The 22328-nt window shown below is 39.8% G+C and overlaps 1 protein-coding gene across 2 annotated transcripts in view; it reads right to left on the bottom strand.

The window, feature by feature from the left end:
• Positions 1-22328, bottom strand: part of VPS13D (vacuolar protein sorting 13 homolog D) — a 285687-nt gene that overhangs the window by 152902 nt on the left and 110457 nt on the right. The window contains exons 40-49 of one of the 2 annotated variants that reach the window (XM_025382385.1): positions 20353-20427; positions 16781-16886; positions 15615-15767; positions 13186-13321; positions 12068-12115; positions 9598-9748; positions 9196-9406; positions 4384-4631; positions 1327-1518; positions 893-1019 (exon numbers count right to left, since the gene is read on the bottom strand). In XM_025382385.1, coding sequence (XP_025238170.1) covers positions 893-1019; positions 1327-1518; positions 4384-4631; positions 9196-9406; positions 9598-9748; positions 12068-12115; positions 13186-13321; positions 15615-15767; positions 16781-16886; positions 20353-20427 — 1447 coding nt within the window. The remainder of the gene's footprint in view (positions 1-892; positions 1020-1326; positions 1519-4383; positions 4632-9195; positions 9407-9597; positions 9749-12067; positions 12116-13185; positions 13322-15614; positions 15768-16780; positions 16887-20352; positions 20428-22328) is intronic. The other variant, XM_025382394.1, reaches the window with a different exon arrangement.

Here is a 22328-nt window from a genome sequence, read left to right as displayed (position 1 = left end):
TGTCCAAATCATTTCAAGAAAAGAATGAGACTGGGCTTGCCGCACATGCCAAGAGGCTAGCTGCATCCCCTACAATATCCAGAACTCTCATCAATCCTCTTTCCTTGCCTCAAACACTAATCTACACTCCAACCTTCCCTTGTAAACACATCAGTACTCACTGAAGTGTGGTACTCCAGAAGACTTTCTGTTAAGCTGTCAGCATAATTCTACCGATAACACGGTATGGCATTTTAGCACTATTGGATACACCCATTTATCTTTGATTAGAGCTCTATTAAAAGACTCTTGTAAAAAGCAAAATGTCAAAACCAAGAACAAAAGTGAATTAATGCTCCTACCATACATTAAAAGCACATGTCATTTAATCTTCACAGTTGTTTTTGTCCCTGCTTTTAAACATGCAATGAGTGCTTTGAGACCATAAAATGGCACGTTTTACTTCAAGGGTAAAAGGGATGAATTTCCAAATGTGATACAAATCCTGGATTGGATTAATGAGGCTGATGGCTTTACCAAACAACCAGTCTATGTCTATTCTGATGCCAGCTCCTGTGCCTGTGCTAAAGTTTACAGGGGAAGAAAAACTGCAGAGAAGAGAAGAACACGTGGCTTTCTCTTCGTTGGCAGAGTTATGAATAGGAAAACTACTTCAATGCATGTAAAATAAAACTAGCTTTCATTATAAACCAACCAAATGGTTTATTTTCCGTATCAAATAACATAGAAATTAGATCCCCAAAAATCCCATTAGGTCATGGTTCTATTCCCCTGCCAAGTCAGGATTGTTATCTACAGTATATTTCTACTTACACGGATATATTATAGCCTTTACTAATTTCTTCCCTTCCCTAGGAGCTTATTTCCCCTTCCCATAAATAACTGTACTCACAGGTTTGGCTGCTCTTTGTCAGCATAGCAGAATAAGAGAGGACTCAGGCTCCGGGCCAGCTCATGCTCCTCAAACTGGCCTGCAGCATCTGTCTTGGCATTGTCCTGTCTGAAGATCAGTGGCAACCCTTTAGGAAGGAGAGAAAAGTTTACAGCAATACCACCCAGTCTATCTGAAAGAGATGCAAATGGTGAACCAACAAAATCATCAAGGGGGAAAAGAGTGAAAACTGAATCGATTTAGTGGGCTCAGTTCCTTGCCTAAAAGGACAGTTTTGAGCATGATTAAGCATTTATGATGGAAGCAGGAATGTTTCAGCAGCTCAGACTGTTGAAGTAATCTATTTGCATTGGCTCCATTTAGTTAGCTAAGCAAATAAATCTGAATTCCCATGACTAACGCCAAAGACCTACTCGAGCAGCCCCTGTATGTACCTGTTTTGTTAATCAGCCAATATGGAGCAGAAATGAAGATCTTTAAGGATCCTTCTGCTCGACACACAATCCGGATGGTGAGGTTCAGCTGCCGACGGTTGATGTCATAGAGTCGCATTCTCACCATATAGTTTTGGGTTCCAGGTGGAATGAGCAATTCTTTACAGAGGGGGAAATTCTCCAGTGACACCCCTAAAGAAGATACAAACTATTAACTTTCAGAGTTCTCACTGTAGTTTGTCAAAATAGCTCACAGCCAAAGTAAACTGGATTCCTTTTGGAAAAACCAATAACTAAGTATCTAACTGGTAAAAATCTTCATCAGAATGGCTCTTTCCCTCTAGCTAGGGGAAGAATCAATGTAAGCAAACCAGATGGCCTGGAAGTCACACTAGGGAGCCTAAATTGCATAATCATAAGGGTTCGAATATCAAAAAACTATCAATAATAGTTATGATTCTTAGGAGTCTGCTATACTTCAGGCCCTGTGCTAGGTGCCTGAAACATAATAACCCAAGTGTGGGGTAAGAGGCACAGTTCTGCAGCCAAACTGCCTGGCTTCCAAACTCCAGTCTGTCCTTAGTACCTTCGTGATGTGGAACAAGTTATTTGAACTCTCTGGGACCCATGTGCAAAATGTAGATACTCGTTATGAAAAGTGATAAGCTGTGGAATGCAGAACGCTGAGGAGAAGCAGTGCTGGGTGTGTACGTGGTGATGGGATGAGAAGACATTTCTATTTTGTACAGGGGCTCAATAAATATTTGGAGAAATATATTAGAAAACCTCTTATATGCCAAAGACCTATTTTATTTAGAATGAATAGTATTGCACTACTTTTCTAAATTAAGTTCAAGGGTTATATAGTAATTGCAATGTAATCTTGTCACTGTGGGACAGACACATTGCTAAAGTTGAATGAGTTTCAGGTCCTGAGTCAGTAAATGGAGATAACATGAAACAATACAGGAAAAGCACTTACAAAACTATAAAATCATAAATATCTAAGTTATTATTACTTCAACCTGTTGTATGGTAGTCTTAAAAGGAATACATTTTCGGCCGGGCGCGGTGGCTCAAGCCTGTAATCCCAGCACTTTGGGAGGCCGAGACAGGCGGATCACGAGGTCAGGAGATCAAGACCATCCTGGCTAACACGGTGAAACCCCGTCTCTACTAAAAAATACAAAAAACTAGCCGGGTGAGGTGGCAGGCGCCTGTAGTCCCAGCTACACAGGAGGCTGAGGCAGGGGAATGGCGTAAACCCAGTAGGCAGAGCTTGCAGTGAGCTGAGATCCGGCCACTGCACTCCAGCCTGGGCGACAGAGCGAGACTCCCTCTCAAAAAAAAAAGGAATACATTTTCTGCCCAAATTCCAAAAGTACCTCTTTGCTTTGCAAAAAAAATTTTTTTGGCCAGGTGCAGTGGCTCACGCCTGTAATCCCAGCACTCTGGGAGGCTGAGGCAGGTGGATCACCTGAGGTTAGGAGTTTGAGACTAGCCTGGCCAACATGGTGAAACTTCGTTTCTACTAAAAATACAAAAATTAGCTGGGCGTGGTGCCAGGCACCTGTAGTCCCAGCTACATAGAAGGCTGAGAGGCAGGAGAATTGCTTGAACCTGGGAGGCAGAGGTTGCAGTGAGCTAAGATCACTCCATTGCACTCCAGCCTGGGTGACAGAGTAAGACTCCATCTCAAAAAAAAAAAAATTAAATTTTTAATCGACACATAATAATTGTACATATTTTGGGGGTACAGTGAGATGTCTCAACACATATATACATTGTGAAATGATCAAATCAGGGTATTTAGCATTTTCATTATTTCAAACATTCATCATTTCTTTGCAGTAAGAATACTAAAAATCCTCTCTTCTAGCTATTATGATATATACCATACAATATTGTTAACTATAATCACCATTCCTCCTTGTTTCAAGTGTTGCAAATATGATAATAATTCTCTACTTTAACTTCATTCACCCTGTTAAAGCAAACGAAATATGGCCTGAGGACTCTGTACTTCTATATGAGTCTTTGTGGATGAACTGCAACCTAACTTAATAGGTAGACAAGATTGAAGACCTGATTTAGGACTATGCATCTGTAACAATAGCTGAGTCTTGGCCAATCACTTCAACCCACTCATACACTGCTGAGTGTTCCAACTGTGTTCAAATAAGGCAAAAGCCAACCTGTAACCAATCCACCTGTTTCTGTACCTCACCTCTGATTTCTGTACGTCACTTCCTTTTTGGTCTATAAATTTGTTCTGACCACGAGGCATCCCTGGAGTCTCTGAATCTGCTGTGATTCTGGGGGCTGCCCAATTTGCAAATCGTTCATTGCTCAATTAAATTCATTTAAATTTAACTGGGCTGAAGTCTTCCTTTTAACAACCCTTACAACTGAAAATTACTTGATACATTCCAAACCACCATTTCTTCACCAGTAAAATGAGGCAAATAACTATTTCTATAAGGATTACATGAGACTACACGTGTGAAAAAGCCCAGGTATGCCTGGAATAGAGTGAGTGCTCAGCAAACGTTTATCCTTTCAATTAAAAGAGAAGAGGCATAAGATTTTGCTTGGGAAAAGCATAGTTTAAAAAGATGAAATGGCTTCCTACAATCATACATCATGTCAGCAATGTAAGAAAAAAGGCTCTGTTGCGGGCTTCCTCTGTAAACCTTTTGGTTGGTTAAGGTTTTTTTCTTATCATTTTCTATAAGGTTTTTATTTTTTAGAGATGGGGCTTACTATGTTGCTCAGGCTGGTGGGCAGTAGCGTGACCATAGCTCACTGAAGCCTTGAACTCGTAGACTCAATCTTCCCGCCTCAGCCTCCTGAGAAGCTGGGACTACAGTCATGTACTTCCGCCGCCACCAGCTAAAGGTTATTTTTTTTTTAACTGCACTAATTCCTTTGAACTGGCTTATTGAGCTATTTTATGTGCCCCAATTTCTCCAAGATGCTTACTAAATAAATAATCACAAAATACTCCTTGATATTCTCATAGGATTATGACAAATGATCATCTGACTACATTCTTACCCAGTTCAATGTTCTGGGATGTATCAGCTGTGTGGAGAGCTGCTTCCTTCCCAGGTTTCAGCGTCCCATTAATTGGCATTCCTTTAACATAAAAATCAAGTTCGCAGGGTAGCAAGTTGCAGATTACCACAGTTGGCAGGAGATATATGGTATGCCCAGGCTGTCTGAAAATCTGTTTTGCACTGTCAGAAAATATGTTTGAGGGCATATAATCTGGATAATTCTCTTTCTTTATAGCCACACAAAACCTATCAAGATAAAATGTAAAAATCATCAGACTGAATGAAGAACTTAAAATTTTTCCCCTTAGCTAAGTATGCAAAATAACATTAAGACGGTTCAATGCGTAAAATTATTTGCAGTTTTTAATCCAAATACATTTACTAAGATATAATTATTTATGCACAACAGTATGTATAGATTTTAAATGTTCACTTTGATGAGCTCTGACAATTATACACACCTCTATAAACACCATCCAAAATAAATTATAGGATATTTCCCTCACCCCGGAAAGTTCCCTCATGTCCTCTTCCAATCAATATTCTCCTCCATCATTCAGGCAACCACTTTCTAACATTTATAATTACGGATTAGTTGTGTCTGTTCTGGAACTGCATGCATATAAGTGGAATCATGCAGTATGTACTACTCTTTATGCCTGGCTTTTTTTTTCTTTTTTTTAAGATGGAATCTTACTGTGTCGCCCAGGTTGGAGTGCAGTGGTGTGATCTTGGCTCACTGCAAGCTTCGCCTCCTGGGTTCACACCATTCTCCTGCTTCAGCCTCCTGAGTAGCTGGGACTACAGGTGCCCGCCACCACGCCCAGTTAATTTTTTGCATTTTTAGTACAGACGGGGTTTCACGTGTTAGCCAGGATGGTCTCAATCTCCTGACCTCGTGATCCACCTGCCTCGGCCTCCCAAAGTGCTGGGATTACAGGCATGAGCCACCGTACCCAGCCTATGTCTGGCTTTTAAAACTTAAAGTCTCAACAAGATTCAGCCATGTTGTTCTATACATCCTATTTGATAATTTTTCATTTCCTAGTAGTATGCCATGGTATGAATAAATCGCTGTTAATTTATTCATTATCCTCTTGATAGCCAATTGGTTTTTTCCAGTTTAGGGTTAAATGAACATTCTCGTACAAGTATTGTTTTGGACATATATCTTCATTTCTTTTAGGTAAATACTCCAGAGACTGAGTTTCACTCTTGTTGCCCAGGCTGGAGTGCAATGGCGCTATCTTGGCTCACTGCAACCTCTGCCTCCTTGGTTCAAACCATTCTCCTGCCTCAGCCTCCTGAGTAGCTGGGATTACAGACGTGCACCACCATGTCTGGCTAATTTGTTGTATTTTTAGTAGAGACAGGGTTTTACCGTGTTGGTCAGGCTGGTCTTGAACTCCTAACTTCAGGTGATCCCCCTGCCTCGGCCTCCCAAAGTGCTGGGATTACAGGTGTGAGCCACCGTGCCTGGTCAGTACTTAATTTTTATAAGAAATTGCCACACATTTCTCCAAAGTAGTTGTACCATTTTACGTTCCTACTAGCTAGAGTTCAATGGCTCCACGTCTTTGTCAACATTTGGCGCTGTCATTCTTTTTTATTTCAGCCATTTCAATGAGAGTAAAACATTACCCACTGTGTGCGTTTCCCTAGTGAATAATCACACTGAGCATCTTTTCGTTTGTCTATTGGCTGGATATTTTCTTCTGTAAGTTGTCAGTTCAAGTCTTTTGTCTATTCTTTTTATTATCTTTTTATTGTTGATCTGCAGGAAGTTCTTCATACACTCTATGTGAAAATCCTTTGTCAGATACATGTATTTTTCCAATTCTGTGGCTTGTCTACTCCTTTTCTATTATTCTGAGACAGTGTTGCCCAAGCTGGAGTGCAGTGGCATGATCTCAGCTCACTGTAACCTCTGCCTCCTGGATTCAAGTGATTCTCCTGCCTCAGCCTCCGGAGTAACTGAGATTACAGGCGTGCAACACCATGTCTGGCTAATTTGTTCTATTTTTACTAGAGACGGGGTTTCACCATATTGGTCAGGCTGGTCTCAAACTCCTGACCTCAAGTGAGCTGCCCACCTTGGCCTCCCATAGTGCTGGGATTGCAAGCGTGAGCCACTGCATCTGACTCTCTTTTAGTCTCTTAATATGATGAGTCACATTTACTGATTTTCAAATATTAAGCTAATCTTAAATTTCTGGGATAAACCACTTGCTGAATTGCATTTGATAATATTTTGATAAAGGGCTTGGCGCAGTGGCTCATGCCTGTAATCCCAGCACTTTGGGAGGCCAAAGTGGGCAGATTGCTTGAGGTCAGGAGTTCAAGACCAGCCTGGCCAACATGGTGAAACCCCATCTCTACTAAAAATACAAAAATTAGCTGGTTGCAGTGGCGGGTGCCTGTAATCCCAGCTACTCGGGAGGCTAAGGCAGGAGAATCACTTGAACCCGGGAGGCAGAGGCTGCAGTGAGCCAAGATCACACCACTGCACTGCAGCCTGGGCAACATAGCAAGACTCTGTCTCAATTGAAAAAAAGAAAAATTTGGCTGGGCACTGTGGCTCACGCCTGTAATCCCAGCACTTTGGGAGGCCAAGGTGGGTGGATCACCTGAGGTCAGGAGTTTGAGACCAGCCTGGCCAACTGGTGAAACCTCATCTCTACTAAAAATACAAAAATTAGCTGGGAATGGTGGCAGGCACTACTCCCCAGCTACTTGGGAGGCTGAGGCAGGAGAATCAGTTGATCCCAGGAGGCGGAGGTTGCAGTGAGCCAAGATTGCACCCTTGTACTCCAGCCTGGGTGACAAGAGTAAAACTCCATCTCAAAAACAACAACAACAAAAATTTTTTAATGATGGTATTTGCATCTCTTCATGGGAAACACTGGCTCATAGTTTTTACATAGTAGCTATATCAGGTTTTGGTATTAGGGATATGTTGGCCTCATAAAATGAGTTAGGAATTGTTCTTTCCTCTTCTATTTTCTGAAAAATCTTGTGTAAAAGTGTTATTATTTCTTCTTTAAACGTCTGGTAGAATTCACTAGTAACATTATATGGGCCTATAGTGTTCTTTGTGGACAAAGCCTTTTCTAACAGTTAAAGTTCTTTTAATTTAGATACTGGGCTATTTGGATTTTCTATTTCTTCTTTATGTCAGTGTTGATAACTTGTGTTTTTCAAGAAAAGTGTCACTTACATGTGGAATGTATTGGCATAAAATTGTTCTTACCTCCTTTTCATTCTTTTTATTTCTATAGGATCTGTAATAGTGCCTCATTTTTTTCATTCCTTATATTGGTAATTTCTATTTTCTGTCTTTTCTCCTTGACCAAGTCTTGCTAGGAGTTTGTCAAATTTATGTCAATTTTGACATTGTTGATTTTCTATTTTCTAATTCACTGATTTCCATCCATATTTTTATTTTATTGTTTCCTTTTCCTATTTCTTTGTTTTGAATTTGCTCTTCTTTAACTAACTTCTGAAGGCAGAAGATTAAATCAGCGATTTTATATACTCTTCATTTTCTTTTCTTTTTTAAATTAATTGAGACTTAACCAAAGGATCTTCCACATTTTCTAATACGAGGATTTACAAACTATAACTTTCCTCCTCGGAATTGGTTTTGCTGCATTCCCCATATTTTAATATGTCTGCCTTTTATTATCATTCGATTCAAAATATTTTCTAATTTCCTTTGTGATTTCTCTTTTTTGACCCATGGATTATTTACAAATATATTGTTTAATGTCAAATATTTGGGATTAGGTATCTTATTGTTGTTTATTTCTAGTTTACTTCTATTGTGATCATGAAATACATTCTGTATGGTTTTAGTTCTTTAATATTTACTGATCTTTGCTTTATGGCCCAGCAGATGATCTCTCTTGATGAGTGTTCCACATATACTTGAAAAGAATGTATAATCTGGAGTTTCTGGATAAAGTATTATATAAATACTTTAGAACAAGCTCATTGATAACACTGTTCAAATCTTTTACATATTTATTGATTTTTTTGTTCTATAAATTATTGAAATGGAAGTGTTAAAATCACCAACTCCAGTTATATATTTGATGTATTTCTTCCTTTAGTCTGTTAACAATTTGCAGATCTGGGTAAAGAGTATACTGAAATTCTTTACACTATTCTTGTATCTCTTCTCTAAGTTTAGACTAAATGAATGCCTGTCTTCACTATAAAAGAAACTAAAGCTAATCCTCATTAAATAAGTTTAAAGTCTAAATTTGTTAGGGTGTAACAATAGCAATCCAGTATGTTTTCCAACATTGGAATCTAGTAACACACTCCTGTATAACGGGAAAACAGGAGTTTAAATGGTTAGACAATTTTGTCAAAGTTCTCAAGAAAGTCAGTATTAGGTACATAAACCTTCAAATTATTTTGAAATCTCTCGTTCAAAAAACTCCAAACCCCAGGATTCTGCTTTCCAATTTTAGAATGAGAACTCGTTATTTTCTGTTTGTTTTCCTTTCCGTCTCTATCTGTCCTCTCTTTATGCTGTTGTACAACACAAACTTCTAATCTTGTATGTGTAAATAGCGTGTGTGTTGGTTGTCTCTCCCATGTAATAAAGCCTCCCCAGACCCCACCAAGAGTTAGCACTTGAGTTCTCATGAACTCTAACTAAAAAACTCAAGGAATAAGAACTTTAGAGTTTAAATAAGGATAACTGAATCTCTAAGGGTCTTTAGAGAAAGAATGGTAATAAAGTCATTACAAAAGAAAAAAAAAGGCAAAAGTGACATGCCACTGCAGCGGTGCTACATACCTGAAAAATCGGCTTTTTTCTGTGTCCATAGAGTGGCACTCTCGTTTACTGCTACTAATTTCTGCAGTCTTCACCACATTGGTCCAATGAATAGGAGCCTTACAGAAAAACACACCCAATCCTTTGGGCCGGGCCTGTAGCCGCCAAGAAGTGAGGTGTAAAGGCACAGCAAACGAATCCCCTGGCATGATAGCAGGAAGCACCACTGGCTCTGCCACAGAAATAAGGGTTAGCACTTTCAGGCAATGGTCCTCCACCCCAAAGACTGACCATCTCAGGACAAAAGAAGACAGACACCATCTATACTGACTGCTGGGGAAGATACACTGGGAAAAAAGAGACTTGACAATAGTCAAGGAATATTTATCAGCATTTACTATATTCTAGACAATCAAAACATACTGTCTGGAGCTGATGGGCTATCCAGTCTTAGTTCCATTGGTGTCTCAAGTCTGTTCCTCACAATGAGGGCTGACCGGACAGTGATCACTTTCCGTGCGCTGCCTTCCATAGTCACTGCAAAGACCACCCGCACTGGTGGGAGTGAAGAGAACTGTGAAAGAGAGATAAAGACAAAATAGTACATATGAAAATAGTATGTTTCTGAAAAAACATACAAAATACAATAATATCGATCAGAATGTCTGCCTTAAAAGCATCTTATTATGACTATAGCTATTCAGTGAAATCAGTCATAAAACCCTAAAGGCATTCAGCTTTAAAGGGAGTAAACATCCTATAAATATATACTACTAAAAAAATTCTAAGAAGTTCTACAAAAACAGATAATCCACACCGATGTGATATCACAAAGTGTGTCACTAAGAAAAATCACTCCTAAGCCTCTAGAAACATTATTAAAAACCTTCACCTATTGTGATAATAACCTATCCAATTTTCCAAACTTCCTGTAATTTGGTAAGAAAGTATCTGCTGGAAATTATCCTCGATTTATAAAGCCCCTGAGTTCCTTATAAGGAAACTGAAAAAGGCTTGTTTTCTACTCTACTGGCAGGGAATTAAATAAAGAGCATCCAGTGCAATTAAAATTAGAAATAATGAGGTAGGACTTTGCAAAACATTAAATGATTTACTTTCTGTGTTATTTTCTTCCTAGATGAATATCCAAACAATGGGTTGGGTACTGCCCAAATACCGAGAAACAGAAGAAAGTCTTCTGAGATTAACATTTGTCTTTGTAAAATCCAGAAAGTGTAAAAGAAAGAATTGTCTGTATCGGTGTGCCTTTCATAGGAACAAAAAATAACGTCTTTTTTTCTAAATGTCATAAAATATATTATTTAGGTCCATATACTATTTGCTGACATGCCTATATAAAAACCAATGTCTGTATTTTAAAGAACTTTAAAAATAATCACTCGTTCATAAAAAGAACACCAAGGTTCAGAAACTCAACATAATGAAGGGAAATTATTTATTTTTGGTCTTGGGTTACAGCCATTACGTTATTTTTCCATATGTTCATTCACACATTCAACACACATTTTGTGCTAATACCATGTGACAGGAAATTTTCTTAAAAGTAGAAAAATCCCATGTTAAGTACACCAAAGAAAACATTTCTGAAAGTACTGCTCTTAGAATGAGTGTCCAGAACATATTAACAATGCTTTTTACTGGAGAAACAAACGGCATGACATTCAAGCTTTTCCTTCTGCCAACTTTCTTATTAAGACAAACAGCAAGTGAAAGTCAACCCAATAAACACTAAAATGAAGAGCCCCAGGTTTTGAACCAAGACTTCTAGGAAGTCCAAATGAAAAGGCAAACTACAATTTTCTAGAGTGTTTTTAGAGGGACACAATCTGAGGCATAAATCATCATCGAAGCTCAAGCTTCCAGTGACCCAACCCTAAAAAGGCCCCAATAGTCAAAGCCAGTAACAATTACTTGAAATCCTAGGCCGGGCACGGTGGCTCACGCCTGTGATCCCAGCACTTTGGGAGGCTGAGGCAGGCAGATCATGAAGTCAAGAGATCGAGACCATCCTGGCTAACAAGATGAAACCCCGTCTCTACTAAAAATACAACAAATTAGCCAGGCGTGGTGGCACGCACCTGTAGTCCCAGCTACTCAGGAGGCTGAGGCAAGAGAATCGCTTGAACCCTGGAGGTGGAAGTTGCAGTGAGCCGAGATGGCGCCACTGCATTCCAGCCTGGGCAACAGAGCAAGCCTCCGTCTCAAAAAAAAGAAAGAAAGAAAGAAAAGAAAGAAAAGAAAAGAAAGAAAAGAAAGAAAAGAAAGAAAGAAAGAAAAGAAAGAAAAGAAAAGAAAGAAAAGAAAGAAAGAAAAGAAAGAAAAGAAAGAAAAGAAAGAAAAGAAAGAAAGAAAGAAATCCTGATGTTGTTTCAAACCCTGATACTGTTCAGGCCTACCTGAAATTTTATGTTTCAAAACCTACAATCATCAGGGAGGAGAAATTATAAATAAAAGCCTGGAATAAGTCTGTTAATGTCATCTCGTGATGATGTTTCAAAAGCCAAATAGGAAATAAATGCTACTTTTTCTTTCTTATTTACTTTCATGACCTTTGGACCCAAAACTATGAAACACACATGGCCATACCAGGGTTAATTTCCATTTTAACTTAGAATGAAAAGGAGACCTTGGACCAAACATGTGCCTTTTCTTCTCCTTCCCTGTAACAGTCTCACACATCACGCTAGGTGACAACATTTTCTTGCAAGTTTTTGGAAAAGGAACGTAATCATTAATAGAAAAGGGTAGAGATAAATTCCAATTGCATATATGTCATAAAGTCTCTCTGATCATTAAGAAATGTGTATCCACATGGTTCAGGTGCAGTGTACATACGCAGTAAACACAATGACAACAGGAAAATCGTACTTACATAAACCTGGGGATGTATAATATTTGTTCTGCTGCTTGGGCTGCCAATCTGAAAAAGATTTCAAAAGTTAGAGTCAGCACAGACTTAAGATAATTATCATCATTAAATTTAATGACAACATAATTTTCTTCAAAGTGGTGTTTGTAAATACTTTCAAGTAAAGTATAGTCTACTATGAAGATAAAACATCTCCCTTAAAGATATGGACACAACAATATTCATTTTATAACCATTCAACGTATGCCAAATTTCTCCCCAACACATCAATGCAGTAGGAAAGGCACCTATGAGGGAACTGGTCCTTTCATTACCAGACATAAGCTTAGGCTGAAAAGTAATCCTGAAAAGGTTTTGTTTTTGTTTTTTTTTTTTTGGTCTAAGAAACTTGGGGCACAAGAGCAACAGTAAAAATGAACATTTATGCAACAGTGTTCTCTAAGAATATTTTTCATGAAGAAAGCTGTAATATCTCTGCAAATCTGCATTTCCACCTCACCACTGGCTACCCAAAAATAAGTGCAAGTATCCCATGAAGTATGAATGAGGATGGGGCAAGAGCACCATGGCAGCTCTGTCAGCCAGGATGTCAGCCTCCACCTGCATTTACAGGTCAGGGATGCTACCTGCATCATTTCCTGTCCCTCCAACCACTAGGACTACAGGCAGGGATGAAACTGGAGGAAGGGTGCATGAGAGCATGTGTGATCAGAAAGTAAACGACAGTGGATATCTCTCTTTGTGCCACAGAGAAAGATTTGGAGACACAGAGTAAAAGGATCAAGGTGCTGCATTATAAGAAATATTAAAAAGACAGTGTATATGGAAAGCCTAACAATATGTGATTGTTAGTAATTGCCGTCAGGTAAACTACTAGTAAATTGCCCGTCAGGCCAGCTAGCATGAAATAGATCTGCACAGGTGAGGAAATGTGTTACTGCTGATTTTAAATCTTGTTTTTCTACTGAAACTAACCATCGCCAGGCGTATCTACATACTGATTGCCAATGCCTATGACTGACCCAGTCAGTCCTAGAATTAGGGGAAAGAACGAACAAGAAAGTTTCATTAGAGTAAGCTTATTACAGGCTTAACCCTCTGACTTCCTGACAGTCACACACCGTAGAGGAAGATGAATTTTTATCTGGTGCTGCATATCGAAAAAAGGTCCCGACTTTGTCCACAGACACTGGGCTCACTTGCTCCCAGCCATTGACTCTCACTTGCAGCTGATGAATCCGGAGGTCATGGGTGTGTCTGTCAGGCAGAACAAAGAGATATGAAACACAACCTCCAGAAGGGATGAAAAGTAGAAGCAAAGACACGAATCTGATTTAGTATATAATGATGTAAAAACCCAGCCGGCTAAACCTTTTGCAGATTACCTAACGCAAGGGAAATCAGGCGCACAGTTTAACTGGGTTTTACACTTACAACACAAACTGCAAGATCTGTAAAGCTTGACTGAGTAAGAGTGGCATTTGTCCTCCATTGTACAAACCACGCAAATCCTGTACACAAGCCAAGGTCTTTCCCCCACCAACCGTCACCCCAACCTATATAATGATGTCACTGGGGTGGTAAAAAGGCAGTAGCGATTTAATCATATAACCATAATCTTGGAAATGCATAAAAAAATTATTCTTGGTTCCTTTGTTGAAATCCTTCTTCGCTCAGAACCACATGAGGTTGTTTGGCTCCAGCCCTGCGTGAGTACAGACAGGGCAGGAGAGGCACAGCACTCATTTCAGGGCTCCTGTGCTCGACTGAAACTGGAGCAGAAGGCAGTGGGCAGAACAGGAGGAACAGGAGGAAATTGCACATTTAATTCTATTTTAGATTTTGCCTAATTCAAGCCAGAAGTGAAATGGGGAACTGGATTTGAGGCTGACAGGAAGTGGGGAGGGAGGCATGGAGTGGGGTGCAGTGTGCCAAAAGGGGAAAAAGCCAGAAAAGGCATTTATTTTGAAGAATTCAAGCAGAATAGTGGCACTTGAAATGGATTATGAAACGTGGAAAAAAAAACGGAAATGACAAAGAGGTCAAACCCTTTCTGATATGACAGAGGCTGGGCTTATCCAGAAATGTTCCCAACAGTTCTGTAGTTAGCTTCTCCAAGAACTGTGGGGACCAATAGGAAAATGCTCACTGCTCATAGCTGGAAACTAAAGTGGCTTCCAAGTACACATGTGCCCAGCATAGTGACTTTTTTTTTCCCCCTATAAAATCCCTGGAGCCCACACGTTCAGAACTCTTGCTTCTTGGGAACAATGTGTGCGGGTACCAAAGCCATGCAAAAGGAAACCTGCTTGACTCGTGAGCAAGTTTACATTCAGTCACTGAAAGCACCACAAAAAGCACATGATTACAGAAAGCTAAAGCCAATCCCTTCAATTTCAGCTCAGCTTGAAAACAAATATGAGGCTCAAATACTAAATCTTAACCTATTCAAATGCTGTCTTAACCTATTCATATCCACTGGATAGCCTGTGCACAGAAAAATATTTGTAAATAAATATTTACACTTTATTGGACAGTTTATGATCTCTCAGTAATCAGATAGAACCTTTTTTCCACACTCATTCCAGTTTTTAGTATGGGTACTTCAGGAATGCATCAGCTAGCAGTCTCCCCAGATCAGTTCTTTTTAGAATCAGAGTTTGTCTTATCATTAGCTTTGAGTCCTGAAACTATCTGCTTGCTAAAAGCACTATGTGGCATACATGTACATTAAAATGGAAATCAACATGCTCTGAGAACCTTTTAAGAATACCATATCACCAATCCATCATGAAAATCAGGCCAAGATGCAATGAACTTGAGGGTTATGATATGTCTATGTTTCCACCAAATTATGTGAAACACACAGGTTATCACCTCATATGTCAAATAAATGGATAGTTAATGAAAAGACATATATTTCCAAGACGGCAGCAAAGTCTTTATTTTTTAAAAGGAGGCTGGGTACAGTGGCTCACGCCTATAATCCCAGCACTTTGGGAGGCCGAGGTGAGAGAACTGCTTGAGCCCAGGAGTTTGAGATCAGCCTGGGCAACACAGTGAGACCTCATTTCTATAAAAATAAAATAAAATAAAATAATAAAAGGAAACACTGATTTAAGAAATATCTTTTAAAAAGAAGACATTAAAATCATTAATAAGGGGCCAGGTGTGGTGGCTCACACCTGTAATTCCAGCACTTTGGGAGGCTGAGGTGCATCACTTGAGGTCAGGATTTCAAGACCAGCCTGGTCAACATGATGAAACCCCATCTCTACTAAAAATACAAACTTAGCCGGGTGTGGTGGAGTATCCCTGTAATTCCAGCTACTCAGGAGGCTCAGGTGGCAGAGTTGCTTGAACCCGGGAGGCAGAGGCCACAGCGAGCCGAGATCGTGCCACTGCACTCCAGCCTGGGCAACAGAGCAAGAAGACCCTGTCTCAAAAATAAGTAAAATAAAATAATAAGGAAAGTGAAAAGGCAAAACACTAAGGACCCTCAGTTACATCCACTTTTTATTTTTTAAGGAAAAGAATAAACCATACTTACCTGTGTCTTAACTTTCCTCTTGCTTCAAATTCAAACGGTATCTCTTCGCCTGTGAGGACTTCTCGCCATTCACTAACATTGTGAGTATCATCGAGAAATGTTCCATTCCCTTCTGGAACCACCCCTGGACTCCCACTGTGAGACAGTGCGGCCCTGAAACCAAATCAGACGACATCAGCCTGTCCCTCTTTCTTCCCAGCTCCCTCTCACAGGAGCCCCATGCAGAAGAGCAGAACCTTCTCACAACTCAATTCCCAGCAATAAAGGCTGCATGACCCAGCTACAAAGAATGACCCTGAGGGTCGCTAACTATAGCTATCTTCGTGCTGAATCACAACTTATTTGAAATTTTAGAAATAGCTGAAAGCTGTCACTCTGTAGTCATTTACCTCAAGCAGTAGAATCTGGTACATGTGAATTAAGGCATGACTTTTTCAAGTGGCATTTAAGTGACTAGTTAGAATTAAACAGACCCACACTGTTAAAACAAAAAAGCTTCTCTTCTAGAGCAGTCTCATACTTGGGGGAGGTCGGAGAAATGTGATTTAAAATCAAATGGATTCTGTTACTCATGCCATGCACTTCATGACCTAGGCTGGAACGATCACCATGTACTTGGAAGGCTGAGCCAAGATCTAAACAGGCAGAAAGTTGTTAGAAAAGGTTCTCGCCTGGCTTAGGTAAAGTCTCCTTTGTTCTCCAAACTCCACCCAATTCCATCTGGGGTGAAATGCGTTTTAGGTATGAAAGAATTCTTTCGGGATAGAGGGAGAACGGGAATTTTTTCAAAGCAGTCTTGGAATAAAATGGCAAAACATTTGGTATAATAACCATACATTGCTTCTTTAAAACGGGAAAGAAGATAGAGATCGAGGAGAAAAGATGGAATGGCTTTTTCATCTTCCTACTCACATCCTTAATTTGCTTGGCTTTTAAACATAAGGTATACCAAAATCAAGATCATAATTAGACTCAGGACCTGCTTCTCTGACTATAGATTCTCTACAAAACCAGAACCTCCATCATAAATCTCAGCAAGACGGCAAGTTATTCATTCAAATATCATCCCAAGAGCCTCAAGAGGGGGCCCACCTTGCTCTACTGGGCTGGCACAAGAAGGCTTTGGTGGCAGAGATCACTCGGGGTAATACAAACTGACTGCTTACCTGGTGGGTGTGGTGGTCAGGGTGGCAAACCACAAAGTGCATCCCGTGTGGTTCCTCAGAGCAAAGGGGACAAATGGCTGCCGGCGCTTGGGGGTTTTCACCTCTGCTGCGACAAACAGAAGAAGGCTATTAGCAGACGCCTCTGTCTGCATGGCAGAGACCCTCCCCCTACCTGGAGACAGTGCCCAAATTTGTCTCTTGTGCAAAGGCGCTGAAGGTGGAAGCAAGAAAGAAGGAACAGGACGAACGGAAGCTCCATGTATTTGCTGGCTGCTATGGGAGGATTTGTTCCCTGCCTGACTATTCCCAGCCCCCAATTCTTCTACAACTTTTACAGGCCTTATCTCTCAGAAGAAGGCATCAGGACTTAACTCGGTGGGAATCACAAAAGAAAGAAAAATGGACCTCTCCATTACTCCCAAGAACTATATTCTAAGTGGGTAACCTAAAATGTAGCAAGATATATCATACGTACTTATTTAAACTTTGTCCAAAAAGCCTTTACCTTAAGGAAGCCTGTCTTTATATAAGTTACCCTACAGTAATAGTATGCATTTTGCAACAAAATAAAATAAAAACATTCTTTCCTATTCTTTTATACTAATAGTTGTTTTTGTCTCCCTGGAAAGTCAGAAGTATCCCATCTCAAAGCTTTTCAAACAAAATTGTTAGCCCACTTTTTAAACATAGATACCACTACCACCATCTATTATAAGGTGGGTACCATGGAAGCCATAAAAGAAACATAAAATATGGCTTCATTGCACAAAAAGCTTCTAATCAGGGAAAGTGTAAAGAAATAGCAATCAACACAAAACTGTAAGTAACCAAATTCTAGAGAGCGGTGACCTGACTACAGGTTGTAAGAAACCCAAAGCAGGTTTTCTGGTGCCCCAGCTGCTTTGGCAGACAGATCCCTCTGCAGGTACCACTGCCCATGGTATGTGGTTCCACATGGAACACAGAGTACCGAAAGGAAGGGAAGCAGCTCCTCTAACCAAGGGCCTGTCTCCTCCACTGGCCACACAAATAGGGAGGCGGCAGCAACAAACCGGTGTGAGAAAGCCGCCTGGTTGACGTGTTCACAACACTCGTACACAACCAACTAAAAAAAGGGAGATGTGGCTCAATCTTCTTATGTGTCTAGCATTAAAGTACGACGACAGCGTGAGAAAGACCGTAACCCACATGCTCTGCAGTTGGGAGAAAATGACATCTAGAGGAAGCTGAAAATGCTAACTGCAGAGAACACTGTAGCAAAACTGAATTCATCCTATAGGACATCTTCTGCCAACAAAATCGAGAAGACAAACTGCAACATGTCCTGCCTTCTGCATCCTCCAGACTGAGGCTGGGACTGTACCCTAACAGTTGGTAATCATCACTGCCTTTTAAAAAGCAATCACTTCCGTTTTTCCCTTATCTCTTTTAAAGTTTTGAGAGGTTAGTACTGTAAACAATGCAAACCAAGCAATTTTGGGTCAAGGCAAGTTCTATTTTGATAACGACGATGGTTCAGGGGAGTCTAAGATAGAGTAATCTGCTAAATAAATGAGCAGTCTCCAGTGTGTTCCCACAATTTTGTGGTCAGTCATTTAGAGATACCCCAAATACTTCTAAAGATAATCTCTACTAGGAATATGCCCATTTCTCACTCCAATGGCCTTACTTAGCTCCCAAAGTTTGCTTTAAAAAAAAATTAGTGCTCATCAAGTAGAAAATTAAGGAGTAGCTGTAAGGCTGCTGACAAGAGCAGAGGGGGAGTAAAAAATTTAAGAGCTGTCTGCAGGGTAAACGGTATTTATTGTGGCACTTTGAAAGGCACCTCCCTCTTCTATGAGTGCAATGAGAGAGCTGCTTTTATTACAGTAGATAAAGGGCCCCGGAGAAAAAGAAGCCAGATGTGCTTTCATATCCCACTGTGAGCCAGACTGTAAGTTTCCATTTGCAAATTAGATTTAAAAAGAACAGGTGGCAGATGGCTTTGATCAGTTTGTTATACAGAATAAAGTGCTGCGAATCCATACAAATATATTCACAAGTATACTGCTTTGGAGTTAAATAGCATGGGTAGGCACAATGCTTAGGTCTCCAAGCTTCTTGCATTGATTAGACATAACGGCACAGGCTTCAATAACCCATTTCTCTGAGGATAAAAATACACAGCATGCACACAAATCCGAACCCAACATCAGGCAACAAATCTGACATCTCCTGCACCAGGATCCAAATAAACTATGTACTTGCCTTTGGCACAGCACCAGAGACAAAAGTTCCCAAGTCCATCAAAGAGAACATTATTCCCTAGTGGCCTCAGAAAATCTGCCTCTAGTGACCAAACCCAATTTCTTCATGGGCTGAGAGAGAATCTAAAGCTACCCGAATCCAAGTTCAGCTTCAAACAGCTCCAGCTAAGGAAATTTCTACCCCTTTGGACTTATTTCACACAGTAATTCTGCCATTATAAACAATGTAGATTGTCATGCTATGCAAGCAGCTCAGTCCATCAGAAAGGACCTGGTTTGTAAATCCTAAGAAGCAGATTAAAGTACTAGGTTTGCCACTAGCTGGTCAAGTGAATAAAGGCAAATCACCTAATGTCTCTGAACCTCACTGTCCTTATCAGCTAAATAGGAATAATGCTTGGCCAAGCCTGAAAGATTAAGTAGCATACAGAAAGCTTAGAAGCAGAAATACATGAATAAATTAAGATTCAGCTCTGGGCTTTCTTCGTGAGCCCTCCCTCAAACATCCATCCTGGTAAAATTGTCCAGAAAAAAAAAAAACCCAGGGCAATGTACCCTGAGTATTAACATCCCTGTTCTATATTCCTGTGGCCTCTTTTTATTTAAAAAAATCATGATGAACGATCTGGAATTTGCCATGTGCACACATAAATCATTCAGATTAAGCTGCACTCCCTAAAACAAAAAAATGAACATCTTGGGACCCCAATTCCTCAATGATTATGGTGTTTTCTACCATATTCACTTACCAGTGAATTTCTCAAGAAACTTTCAAGGGTCAGAGATAGAAATAAAATTTTCTTTTTTACCCTCTAAACACAAAAATTGGCATCCAAAGAAATTAAGGTTTGTGTCTGAGCAATTATTTACTGAGAATTTTTTTTTTTTTTTTTTGCGCTATCCCTATTATCATAGTGCCTGTTTCAGAGCCCCATGCATTCCCATGGGAATCTTCAGCGGGTATTTTATAAACTTAAGACTTGTGGCACCACTGCTTGATGGAGCATGGTGTTCCTCCATCCACTTGCTCTTCAATATGAGAAATCACCTCTAATTGACATTGTATTAACATATTTCTGCATCATACACTGTGGAGTTTATTCCATTTCCACCAAAGTTAAGGGAGATGGAAGGGAAACGATGTAAGAATCAGCTAATACAAAGCACCACTGTGTTCATTAGTTGGAAATGTTCTTTCCTATTACTGAAGTACTCATGACACAGAATACCCCCATTCAGCTCCCACTCATTTAAAAAAAAAATTCATGTACAAGGCAGTTCTTAAAACAAGAAAATAAAGCAAGCCCTCGCTTGGCTATACTGTACCTCTAGCATAGATCTGGTGCTCTAGGTTAGTCAGACTGGCTGTACTCCTAGTTCTAAGGTAGACAAGGGGGAGGCCTGGTAGACAGGAGAGACAAAGTTAGAGGCTAAGAATAAATACAGTGAAATAAGAAGACTCACTTCCAAACGATAAGCACAAATAGAGAACATTACAAAAATAGCAAGCATCATGCAAGTACAGGGTCATTCCCATCAGTGATTACTAAGAGTTATGGACATACTTGACAAAGCGAACACATTTTTATACTAGTTTTTATTGTGGAGGCTGGATCAAAGTAGCATGCTCCTTTTTTTTTTTCTTTTTCCTGAATTAGAAGAATATGTATTGAACCTTCTCTTGAACAGAATGACAAGCCTTTTGAAGATTTTTAATTTAAAGGTGTTATGTTCTTAAATGGCATTAAGAAGTTACAAAAATCAATCAGTACAGATTTTAGTGGAGGTTGCTCCATTCCAACTGGTAAAACACAGAAGTAAAATGCCAGTCTCAGGGGATCTCAAAAATTCAGGGGAAGAGACAGTATGTGTTCCAAATTTAAACAATCTCTACCCAGGAGTTGTCTCATAGTGTTTATTTAAATTCTAAAATCAAGCATGGAAGTTTTCAGAATATTTGATATTTTCATAAAATGTCCTTGGAATACAAACTAATAAATTTAATGAAGTGCCACATCACCCATGTTTCCCAGCAAAATCTCAGCCCTGACTGAACAAAGCCAACAATTTTGTCAAAAGGAGGCTGGTATTTTCTTTCCCCTGATAAGGAAACAGTGAGAAAGCAGCAGGTCCCTTAGGCTAAATTTCATGTTAAGGGCTATGCCCAAGGGTTCATTTTAAGGCTGGTCTGAATAAAAAGCTTAACTTTTGAGGAAATACGACTTACTGTTCTTGAGTAAGACCTGAACGTTTGTGATTAGTTCAACAAGGCTGAAACCTACTCGCTTTCAAAATAAATTCCCAACGATCATTTTAGTAGGCCTGCTAAAAGAATACAATCCTGGAAGGTGCTATACTACCATCCAGGAATTTCCAATAAGAAAAGAGGTTTGGAACTTTACGCATATTCAAGTTATGTCTTATTAAAAAGATATATTACACTTTTATAAGCCTAAGTAATCATAAAAATCTTTAAATAAATAAAAATCAAGCTTTAACTCAGCACCAGCATTTAATATAGATGAGGAAGCTTTTTAACTAAAGAGAGAGAGGGACAAAACTTTTAAAAAGGAAGGAAGAGAGGGAGGCAGGGAGGGAGGAAGGAAAGAAGAAAGAGAGGGACAAGAAAATCTTTCATCAGAATCTTGCAGACTAGGCCTTGCTAGAGTTTGACTCTGAAATGAAGATGCCCCTGCATGAATAATGTCTTAGAAACATACTCTCTTGGACATATTACAAAAATTATTTAGAGTCTTCTGGGTAGACTATGTTACATTTTCTTGACACACAAATTGGGAAGGTTGGAGGAGGAGCCAAAATCCAAGCTGACAATATCTGAAAAGCCCTGGCTCCTAAGTAATGACCTTGAGACTCAGAAGCAACAGCCTGGGAAAACAGAGAACAAGCACATCTGACATTTCTTTGTGTCTCTTTCTAGAAGTACAAGGCAGATAGAAAGTCCACTTATACACCCTGAGGAGAGATGAACCAGTACAATTACTTCATACACTAAGAACACCCATCTTCCCATGACACGTTTGCAGACCAGATGGAATATTTAAGTATTCATGAGCTATGTGAAGTCCAGCCAAGACTCCCCAAAGAAACCACATTCTAAGAGTTGGAGCTGAGTTGAATTTGGATGACAATGGCTTGTGGAACAACTAAGACCATGCAGTTGTCCATCACCATCTCCCCAGCTCCAAGGAAAACAGAGCTGGCGAGCCATTAAGTAAGGAAAGAAAGCATCACCAACAGAGAGCAAGCTGACTCCTCTTTCTTCAAGAGGCAGGGCATTCAAT

The sequence above is a fragment of the Theropithecus gelada genome, chromosome 1, assembly GCF_003255815.1.
Source record: "Theropithecus gelada isolate Dixy chromosome 1, Tgel_1.0, whole genome shotgun sequence".
Classification (NCBI taxonomy): Eukaryota; Metazoa; Chordata; class Mammalia; order Primates; family Cercopithecidae; genus Theropithecus; species Theropithecus gelada.
This window is presented reverse-complemented; position numbering and strand designations above follow the sequence as displayed.